At 37.3% G+C, this 11,732-nt stretch overlaps 1 protein-coding gene across 2 annotated transcripts; it reads right to left on the bottom strand.

Annotated features, from left to right (window-relative positions):
• Window positions 1–546: 546 nt before the first annotated feature.
• LOC102223677 (prolactin-releasing peptide receptor-like) lies at window positions 547–10,510 on the bottom strand. 2 transcript variants are annotated; one of them, XM_023338024.1, is made up of 3 exons: window positions 10,453–10,510; window positions 5,420–5,889; window positions 547–1,352 (listed from the first exon to the last, which is right to left on the bottom strand). In XM_023338024.1, the coding sequence occupies exons 2-3, from the start codon at window positions 5,866–5,868 to the stop codon at window positions 719–721; spliced, it is 1,083 nt and encodes a 360-aa protein (XP_023193792.1). In that variant the 5' UTR covers window positions 5,869–5,889; window positions 10,453–10,510; the 3' UTR covers window positions 547–718. The 2 variants fall into 2 exon arrangements, with proteins under 2 accessions (XP_023193792.1, XP_023193791.1); XM_023338023.1 differs by lacking the exon at window positions 10,453–10,510 and having other exon boundaries at window positions 5,420–5,926.
• Between the last annotated feature and the right edge of the window lie 1,222 nt (window positions 10,511–11,732).

Genomic DNA, 11,732 nt, shown 5'->3' with positions numbered 1-11,732 from the left:
ATTATATCTTTTCTACTGTTTTTTGAGGGTAGAGTCATTTTTAATGCTTTACTGTGAGACACAGAGTTTTCAGAGGCAGTTTTCTGAAGCGCATCAGTTGGATGGAACAGCAGCGAATTGCTTGATTTTGGTTTGTGCATAGGAGATTGTAATGGCGATTGTTTGTCAAACCAAACATCCAATAAAAGGTTCCATCCGCCACTATGAGGTACTGGGGTCCAGATTCTTCACACAGGCACAAGAATTTTAATGTCCGAACTTGTTGATTATCTTGGTTGCTTTTATTTTTCTTTTCAGCAAAACACTTATAACTTTCAAACTTTCCTTTGTTGCTCCTATCTACTTCTGTCTACTTCTGTTGCTCTGGTGCTCTGGTAAAAACCATAGGCCCCAAACCCAAATGCCTGCTGGTCCTTTACCAGGCCCCTACACTTATAGAAAGTGGATTGATCTACCTCACTTCCTGTCTTTAGAAAACAAATAAATAAGAACAAATAATAAAAAACAAAAGATAAATAGAATTGACAATTATTAACCTGCAAATAATACAAAAACTAGAAATGTAAAAATAAACTAACAAAATTCAAATGCATAAAGAAATAAAGAATAAATAGCTCCAACAGAGATTATTTACTGAGTTGCACCTGCACTTCATGTTGATGGATAGCGTTGGTCAAGTCCCCATCTGCGCAAAAATACAAATAAGCAAATAAGCAGGCTACAAAACCACTCCAGCTGCGCAGTGGCTGGCGGGGACTCCGATGCGATGGCTGCACTTCATCATCTTCCTCAGCTCCGTGCGGAAGCGATCGTGTAGCCACGCGTAGAGGAAGGGGTTGCAGCAGGAGGAGCTCATGGCGCAGAGGTGGCACAGCAGCTGGATGAGTAGGAAGTATTGCTTGTTTATCAGGTGGATGTCGATGTCTCTCAGAACGTTGAACACGTGAATGGGAAGCCAGCAAGCGGCAAAGGCGGAGACCAGCAAGGCGACGAGGCGAAAGATCTTCCTCTTTCGGGCCTGGTGAACGCACACCTGGTCTTGCGACCTGTTTCCAGGGACGATGCACTTTTTCAGCTTGACGGTGATGCAGAGGTAGGAGACAAAGACGGCCGAAAGGGGGAGGACGTATGTGATCAGCAGCGTGCTGTAGGCGTAGGCCCGTCTCTCCTTCTCCTGGCCCAACCAGAACTCCTCACAGATGGTGAAGCCTTCTTCTTTGAACTCAACATGGTAGGTGTGAGTCACTGCCGGAGCCACCAGACCGCAGGACAGCAGCCAGATCCCGATGAGGACGTAGGCACAAGTAGCCACGGTGGTTCGCTTTTTCAGTGGATGAACCGTGGCGTAATATCTGCAACGAAGGGAGAGTGGTACTTATTAAACCTTAACCCTCCTGTTATGTTGCGAGTCAAATTGACCCGTTTTAAAGTTTAGAATTTTTTTTTAAATAGAAGTATTTTTTTTTTTTGCATAAAACTTTTTCTATTTGTCTTAATAAATAGAAACTCTACATATAAATTGAAAATGTATTCATTTTACACATTTGCACCTCCCCCCCCACCCCCACCCCCGCGTCTACTTTTTACATAGATACTGTTCGGGTCAATTTGACCCCACAGTCAAGTTGAGGGTAAAAAAGATTACAAAAAAATTGTCCAATTCTATGTTTCCTTGCAGCTATGAACCATATTTCACCACACCACACAAAACACAACACACATACAAGCCCACTGTCTCACTATTCTCTTTACTTCATTAGGAAACTAGAAAGCAGGTGTTCATATAACTTTTGACAGGAATCTTTTCTGTTCCTGTGGACAAACTCAATCCCAAACTGAGTGGACACTCAGCAGAAGTGGAGAAAACATAAATACTCTCTGCATGACTCATTTATCTTGATTTTAATCAGCGGGTCAATTTGACCCTGAACAGTATGTGTGTCTCAAGTTCAATTATAAAGATCACCCATTGAAAAAAAAAAAAATCTAAATGTAATATAAATTTTTTTACAAATGATCAATTTCAAGGAAATTATTGTTGTTGTTTTTGTTTGTTTGTTTGTTTGTAGGTTTTTTTTCATTGGACGTACAAAAATGTAAATTCCAGTTTTTATTTTTTTTTTTTAGTAAATTAGTAAGTTGTCGTCACTGTTCCTTTATTTATGAGAAAAAAAACATCATTGCACAAATATTCATTGAAACGGTTAGTACTGGAGTTAATAATCAGATGCAAAAATGTTTTAGAGGAATTTTTTGGTTTCTGACACTACTGCATGACTAAACACTCCCCGGGTCAAATTGACCCAGGAACATTATTGCTGTACCTCAGAAACGAACATAAAAGGAGGGTTAACGGAATAAATGGATGGTTAATCAGGACCAGATTGATGAATTAATGCCACTGTGACATCTCAAGTATGATTAAACTGAAAGTTCAAGTCGTAGCGGTCAGATAGTGGAGAAATGCTAAATGGCCTAATTAGGCCTAAAGCTGTTTCTGTGCATCTAATGAGGTATGCTGACGTACTTTTCAATCAGACAGCCACCTTTTGGCTGGGCAGTCTGTGACCTGAAAGCATAGATAAGTCCCGGTGGGGTCGGGGGTGAGGGGGGAATCTTGGAAAAGTCTAGAATTGTCCCCTCCAAAAAAATTCATTGAAAAAACGTTTTTATTTAAATAATATCGATATGAAAAGGCAAAAGAAACAAAGAACGAACTAAATCTGCCATTTATCTCAGAAAAAAAAATAATTAATTTTTGGGTCCCCCCCTACCATTGTTAGAACAATGGTTCAGTCCAACTTGAAGGAGGAGCAACAGAGCCGTTGGAGCGAGGAGCTAGCCGTTAGCTGTGGCGCTGCAGCACAAACACAAAAACCCTCCAGTAAGTAAATACTTAAAACAAAAGACATGTAACACCTCTTATTTACATTCACTGCTCAATAAGAAGAAGCACATTAACAATAAAAATCAGACTGCAGTTCGTTATTTTCTTACTTTGGCTGAATTTTGATGAGCTGCCTTATTAGCATAGACTTAGACATGCTAGCATAGACTTAAGCTTTTTTGTCAAAGGTAGCAAACATCTTATTCATGTTTAGGTCTTTAACTTTAAGTTAATTAGAAGAGTTTGAAACGGGAAGGAGAGGCTGAGGAGTGGCCGACAGCCGAGAACAGATAGAGGAAACAGAAAGTTATGGCTTTATTTCTCACTTTTTAATGTAGAGCCTTTAAAACCACAAAATAAAATCTGAATATTTTTCTATATAAACCCTGGTGCCTTAAGTGTTACGTTTAAGTTATGATACTCCGCAGATATTCATTTCTATCTACCTGCTGGTTCTCAGTCATCTAGGACATGGCAAAACTAAAACAGGCTTAAAAATAAAGCAACTTAAGTTATAATTTAAATAGCCCATAACTTGTATTGGGAGCCATTACAATAAATCAGTGTTTATGAGGAATTTTATTAAGAGGAGTTACTCATTAAAACTTTTTTTATTTAGAACCTTACATTTTTGTAAAGGTGTAGTTGAGATTAGAGCAGTCAGACTGAGCAAAACTCATATGTAAGCAACATTTGAATTTTTGTTTTACTTCTCAACAGGTTGCTTACTTAGAAAAACATGTTTGATGTTCATTATTAGTCATTTTTGGTCCTGCAGTGTGATTAAAAACCTTTTAAACAACATTTTGCGTTACATTTCACTGTAACTTTGCCAACACCCCCAAAATTGGTCTTAAGAAATTTTCCTGTTTATGGTCCCCCCCAATAATGATATGGGATTTACGCCCTTGCCTGTAAGGTCTAAGTGGCAAAGACAGGCAAAGAATGCATTTTAACACTGAGCTCAGGTGTGTCAAAGAACAAAAACAAGCACTTAAAACTTTCAGTTTACGTTAAAGTGATCCAACCTAAAAGAGAGAAGCTTTACTAAAGATAAACGAAGGCTTGATCCTTAGAAAGTCAAATGAAAAATAGTTATCTGAAGCTCACAACTGCTTATGTGTTTGATTTTTTTGTACATTCCCTTAAGAATGATGACATTTTCAAGAATTTGACTAATCTAGCTACATTTTTGCACCATGTTAGTTCTTAAAAGAAGCTCACTGATTAGGAAATTTCACTTATTGAGTAATTGCTTGCCAAATAAAGACCTTATCATTGATTAAGGAGAACAGATTGTTGTTTTTTTTTTTACATACAAATCAACACCTCCCTTCATTTGCCTAATTTTCAAGGAATATATGATTGCATTCATTGGCTTGTGAATTCCTAGGCTACTATTGTAATCCACTCTTATTTAGAAAAGCAGATTTTTGTTTGTGCCAAATTTTGCTTAGTGATTTATACCTTGTAAAACCAATACACCACAAATTTCATTGTATTTTTCTGGGCTTTATTGAGCTCAGTAAAGACCACTTACTGGACTACTTCATCCAAAAAGTGTAAATGAGAATGCTACCAAGCTACCAAACATGATCATCAACCTAAACTGACTGGTTTGGTAAGAAGAAATTTAAACAGAATCTGTCAACCAGGCAACTACTGGTTTGCACTCTAAATCTGAAAGAGTGGCAAGAAAAAAAACAATGCTGAAATACCTGCTATTACTTGAGCATATGGATAGATATTGACACAAATCCTGTCAGAAGCTGAAAAAAGGAAAGTGTTAAAATGCACTTTCCTGAATGTGTTGGATTATGGAGACAAACAGGAATGCAGCTTCCTCAGTTCTCCATTGCCTGGATACAATATTTCACAGCGCTTTACAAACGCTGCCTTCAAGATGCACCACTGTGAACTTCATACTTTGTTCCCATGGCCTTCGGTAAAACAAAGGAGTCAACAACATTGACTTTTATTTAGTTATAAAGTTGCCTTGGGCAAAGCTACTCCCATGTTTCCAGTCATAAGTGGATATAATACCCGTCCATCACACCTACTCCTCCTCAGGGTCTCCAAACTTGGCTAAGAAATTGGTAAAAAAAAGAAAGCTTTCTTCTTACACTACACCTTAAATTTGAAATAATTAGCAAAATACATTACAACTTCAAATTAAAACTGTTTTGTTTTGAATGCTCTACACCGGTGTGCCTCTTGGTTAGATTTGTCTCAGAAAAAAGTTGTTATGCCAAAGAACTTCCTGGTAAAAATAAAAAAAAAAGTAAAATAAAAACAGTAAAAACATCCTAATCATCCATTGCTTTATATGACAAAAATCATAATTGAATACACTGAAGTTTGTGGTTGTAGCATGAAAAACTGGAAATGTTTCAAGTGGCATGGACACTTTTGTAAGACATGTATATTTAAAACATGAAAGCACAACACTGCAAATAAATCAAAGTAATAAAAGAAAAACTTGAAAATTTCTAATTGTCAAAGTTGTGATTGCTTGCAGGCATTTAAACCCACCTGTCCACAGCGATAGCTGTGAGCGTGAAAACGGAAACGTATACAGTGACAGGTTGGATGAGGAAGACCAAGTAGCACATAGAGCGGCCGAAGACCCAGCCGTGTGGATTGAAGGCGTAGGCGAGAGTGAAGGGGACGCACGTCACACACATGAGCATGTCCGAGAAGGCCAGGTTCCCGATGAAGAGGTTGGTGACGTTGTGCATCTTGCGGGTTCGGCAGATGACATAGAGGAGCAGGTAGTTCCCGACGACGCCCACAACAACCACGAGCACGTAACAAGGGATGATGAGAGGCTTGAATGTCTGCAGGAGGGCCACATCTGCAAACTGTGAGCTGCGGTTGGTGGAGTTGCTCTGCACTGCTACCTCATAAATGCGCCCCTCAGGCTGCTCTGCAGATGAGGAAGGCGGCGTGCTTCCTGTTGGACTACTGCGGTTAGCCTCCATAGCCTCCTGTCCGTATGTGCACTGCAACAAAAAAGTGGCAGGTTTATAGTCAAACATCACCAACACCTCTAAAAGGTCAGACTATCAGGTACTTGAAAAATATAAACATGGAGGAAAAAAAGATCCTGACATTTAATAAATGGAAGACTCTTAGTAGAAAAATCATGCTTTTACAAGCAGCAACACATTCACTCGTTTAGAGGTAAAGAGGAAGGTATAATGAGGCAGATGGTTGTGAAGGAATCTCATTATAAATGCAGAGTGCAACTACTTCCATCCACCAATAAAATGTGTTTTAGAAACACCACATGAAATCATTAGGTCCTAATTTACATGCCAAGAGCTGCAGAAAAAATGTCATTATTAATTAACTCGCTCTGTTTGGCCTGTTCAGCATACGCACAATAACTAAGCATGGCTGAGCTGCATCGTTTTTAAGTTTTCCTTTTTTGTGAACTCATTCAAACATGACTTCTCCATGCTGCCTGTCATCATATCAGTTAATCAAGAATAAATTAACTAAAAATGCAATTAGGACATGTATATTAAAATATTTAAACACTAACACATTTTTTAAATATTCTTTCAAGCCTTAGGCATTATTCCTTCGAAGCCTGACAGAAATAATGAAATTCCATCATTTTCTGATCCCCAGCTGTGAGGCAAAACTGGACACATGCATCCTAGTGCCACCAGAAGTGTTTTTCAGAAATTTTAAAGACTCCCCATATCAGGCTTGGAGATCCTCCAGGCAAGTTGTAACAGAGCTGTATCAGTTTACCTTCATCACATTGTCATTATCATTTTAATTAATGAGCTCTGGAAATCTTCCACCGACAAACCGCAGGAAGTACGGGGTTGCGCCCTCATCATGTGGTGACTGTCACAGAAGGCTGTGCATGAACGGATTCAAATGACTTCACCACTGGCTTTAACCTTTTGAAAAACATTTGACATAATGAAGGTCTTTGATGACCCTGAACTGAATGGAGCTCTCCCTGCTGACAATAAATATTCAATTCAGGCATAACTGGCAGCTGAAAGAAATTTTTATTGCAAACTTTAACTACTTTATGCAGACGGAGTCGCAGCATTTTCCCTCAAGGACAAGAGCTTCATACGCCGGGCAAATTAAGATATAAAGTTAACTTCTGCCAAAATGTTTCTTCTAACAGAAAGTAGTGTTATTTTTGAAGTAGCCCAGTCAAATGTCAAATTTGAATCTGATAGAGACGCTAAAAGAGCGGACTAAAGATTAGGATGATGGCAAAGAGGCTTTCCAACCTCAAAGCTAGTTGCCCAAATCCAAAGGTCCAAAAACCACATGAACAAAAAACTTGTCAGTAATTATGAGAAGATTTTGAATGTTATAACAACACTTTTTCTTTTCTTTTTTAAATAAAATTAGTTTTTCAACATCTGTACTTTTAAATTTTTTATTGTATTTTCTGAGATGCCTCTCTCATTTCCTGTCAGAAGAACGCAGAGTTGGATCAAAATGATTATAATTCTAAAATTGACATGGGTGTTAATATTTTTGGGTTAAGTGTGGCTCAGACAGATTTAAAAAAAAAAAGTTGCACTGAAATTAACATAGACAAAAATAACATAGCCGAAACAGAAATGTCATTCGTTCATGTGAGGCTAACTTTAGCGTTACAGCACAGCTTGCTGCTGCAAGGAAGTTAGAACAGTAGCAGTTTACGTCTTTGAGCATTTGTCTTGAAAGTAAGACAAAAGCTCCCTTATAAGGACTTATGCTCTCTGTTTTATCAATGAAAGGAAAGAAACTAAAAATCAAATGGATGAAACATGCCTTTTATTTCAAAAGTGTGAAATATAAAAAAGAAAACAGAGGTCGTGTTGGAAGCATCCCATAAACAAAAGGCCTAATAAATGCAGTAAATAATTCTCATATGCAATTTTACTTTTGCGGATCTCTGAGCGTGCCAAGCCCTGGCAGCTTTCTGAACTGAACCTGAAATGTGCTTTACTCACAGGAGCCACCAGAATTATATCTCTAAATAAATCTTAAAACCACTTGAACAAATGCTGGCTGGCTTAGTTCTTTATACCTGACAAAGCAAACTCTCTAGTTACTTTGTCAAAGTCAGGGAGTCATCTCTAAGTTCGACCACGGTGGATCTCTAAATCAAAAGGGAGCACTCTTCTTCTGAGGAATATAAATCTAAGGATGACAAGCAAACGTACAGTTGTGCGTTGTTGACAGGAACTGGTCTTTGTGCCTGACCACATGTGGGAGCTTTCATAGTTCAGGAGCTACAGGCATTCATCCTTTGGTAGCCTCTGGAAGAGAGGACGCTGCTCCTTCAGCTCAAAAGATCTGAGAAATCAGAGCTTAAGGGGGTTTAATGAGAAGGGAATCTGATAGTTCTGTGAGAAGCAGAAATTGATCTACCTGAGAAAAAGGCTTTTCTGTATTTCTGCACTATAAGGAGTGAATAGAAAAGTATAAAAACGACATTTTCAGTTTTATTTGTATTGTTTTTTTCAAATGAACAAATTTGCCAGATTGCTCATCAGTCTGCATACTACAGTTTTGCTTCACTGAATTATTGTCACCTGGAGCCCTGATAGTGAGACTTTATGGTTCTGCTGTCTTTTCACATTCGTCCTCTGCTAATTAGCATCATTTGTGCTGAGGTACAGACTGGGGAATTAATCTCTGCAACAGTTGAAGCATAGACCTCTTACTTTTCACAGCCAGCTATACTATCAATGAATGTACTGAACAGGGATTTCAATGACAATGTGATGAGGTTTTGTCTTTTGCTTCGAGTACTGTGGACGATTTTAATGAGGTCTGTGTTACTCTGAGAACTTTTTTATACTCCAAAATATTATGCAATAAAAATACTGTGCAAAACCTGAATATAAACTAAACATGTAAGTGTATTTAAATAGACAAGCAGTTATCTCTAACATCATAAGCAATCTATAAATACAAATGAATAAGAAAAACTGATCAATTGAGTGGAACGTCACCAGAAACAAGTAACTTTAAGGAAAGAGACTGCAAAAAGTCATAGAAATCCAAGTGACCAATTCCAGTATCTCAGTAAATTGATAATAGCTGGTTAAGTTTAAGCTATCACACATACTGTATTGTTGTTAGGTGTTACTGGTTTCAGATACTTTTAACTAAATGTCCCAGCGAACCCATTTGGAGACTTTATCCAGAGAGAGAAATAAAGTAATTTCACCATAAACCAGCCAGGAACAAATGTTTCTCACACAATTTGTTACCAAGGACTCAGAATAATAATTAGAAGAATTTTACAGGAATTTTGTATTATTTCATATTTTCTTATCACTTCTTCTCTATCCGACATATTTCCTGTTTTCTCAGTTTATCTCTTGCCGTCCCTCACAGCTGCACGCCGTTTCCAGTTAACCACCTGCTTTTTGTTCAGTAATCGACTCTCCCAACGTACCTCTCAAGTAGGCAGCTCTTGGTCAAAACATCCTGCTACTCACACCAGCAAGTTCCAATCCTTCATTGCTTTTAAGTAAAACTGTTTATTTTTGCCTGCTTGACAACGACTTCTGAAATGATGTTTAAGAAAAAGGCCAAAGAAAAGTTGGTGTCTGCCGTTGCCGTCCTCTGGATTTTAAAAACTGTCTTTCAGTGTATTTTTCTTGGTACTCTAGGGTGTAAAACATTTTTTTTTTTAAAAACCTGTCACTGTTCTGATGGCTCTTGAAAGCAGTGAGGACAAGAAGACGGCAGCTTTTTTCCTCCAGTTCTTTTGTTTCCAAGCATAAAGTCGAGCAGAAATAAGGTGGATTCGCATGCATTTTTCTGACGTAGGTCCAGTACGAGTTAGCGGCTAAGTTAAACTTAATTTAAATTCAACAAATGAATTGATGTTTCTCTCCTGAAAGGCAGTCGCACTCGCATCCTAACTGCTGCGCTCCACATCATCACATAATCAGCCCTGCCCATTTATCTGTGCCCCAAAGGATGCTTCAGACCGCTGCTGCAGAAACCTGCCAGAGGGAATGTAGCAATGTGACCTCCTCATGCTTTGTTGCCAACCTTTCTGCAGAATAATATGGTCATAGGAAACTGTTACTGTTCTCAGTCTTTTCCTCCTGTTTTCTCAAGACAATATTTGTTGTCTTGGTTTACAGCAACAAATTTAAAATAATGTTTTTCAGTGCTTGGGGAGGGGAAAAATTATCTGAATTTTGCACATAAAATCACAGAAATTCAAAAATTAACCGCAAAACAGAACTCCAAATGCATAACATTTCCCTTTTTTTTTTTTAAAGAAATAAGACTTAAGTTTTTAAAATATATTTATTAAACAGATATGTAAGTTTTTTCTTTTCAAACTGATGGATTTTAATCTATCACTTGAAAAACACCAGAAGCTGAAGCACACCATTGTCTTTACACTCCTAGAATACATCAATATAAATCCTTCATCTTAAAGCTAATCATTTCTTGCAGTGCTTTTAACAAAAAAATAATTACATATAAATAAATTACACACACAGTAAGTCCTTCTACATAAAATGAGCCAAAGCAATGCTTTTTAATGATAGAGCCTAACTTACCTGGTCTGATATTTCTCTGTTCGAAGAGAAGTGAGGACTGGTACCAATGGACCTTGACAGTGTGCTTTTCCTCAGTGAGGGAGCTGAAGCTGCAGCTGTTTTAAACGGAGAGAAAGAAGGTGGGAGGCGTTCGGAGCGCAGAGGGAGAGGAGATATATCTGAGATGTCTGTAGAAAAGATGGGGAGCCAATTAGAAAGCAGAGAAACCAACAAAGATTGATGTCTGTGTTGGACTTGGTGATGACGTTTGATTAGTTAGTGGTCAGATCAGAGAGGCAGTTCGGTGTGAAGCAGGATTATTTATCTGCTCATAGGAACATGAAGGGTAGATTGATTGTGTTTTTTTTAATTGCATGCTAATGTAAACAGGCACATTTTCTACAACTCTGTATCAATGAGCTGCTTGTTCTTCAGCTTTAAAACAAAATTAGTTGATTCTTCAATGGATATTTTGACTCTGGTCTGAAATCACATATTTAAAAATGGCAGCATGCCATAGAAATAATCATAAAAACCCAATTTAAAATATACATATATATATATACTGTATATATACTGTATATATATATATATATATATATATATATATATATATATATATATATATATATATATATCAAAACTATGAATTACACATGTGGAAATATGCACTAAACAAAAAAGTGTAAAACAACTGAAAATACCTCTTATATTCTAGTTTCTTCAAAGTAGCAACCTTTTGCTGTGATTACTGCTTTGCACACACTCTGCATTTTCTTGATGAGCTTCAAGAGGTAGTCACCTGAAATGGTTTTCACTTCACAGGTGTGCCCTGTCAGGTTAATAAGTGGGATTTCTTGCCTTATAAATAGTCATGAAAATAAAGAAAACCCATTTTAATTAGAAGGTGTGTCCAAACTTTTGGTCTGTACTGTATATATATATATATATATATTTTTTAACTCCTGTAATTGAAGGTGCAAAGGACAGCTTTTATATATATATATATATATATATATATATATATATATAAACAAAAAGGTTTTGTAAATACATTTTAGAGCGCTGTTGCCTGGTGAGAATAAATCATTCTGATATTGACAGAGTGTCCATCTGTAAAAGGTTTTAAATTCCACAATGATTCACTTCTGAATGTTTTTGAGCTCCAAACGACAGTCACAAATATTAACACCCCTTCTGTAAACAATTAGAAAATTACCTTTTTATCATAGGGTGAGGCCAAGCAATCTAAATAATAATTCACATCACTTGCTGCAATCTTTAATGTGTTCTAATTTAAC

The sequence above is a fragment of the Xiphophorus maculatus genome, chromosome 8 (genome assembly GCF_002775205.1).
Source record: "Xiphophorus maculatus strain JP 163 A chromosome 8, X_maculatus-5.0-male, whole genome shotgun sequence".
Taxonomy (NCBI): Eukaryota; Metazoa; Chordata; class Actinopteri; order Cyprinodontiformes; family Poeciliidae; genus Xiphophorus; species Xiphophorus maculatus.
Note: the sequence above shows the minus strand (reverse complement) of the source record. Positions and strands in the feature narration are given on the sequence as shown.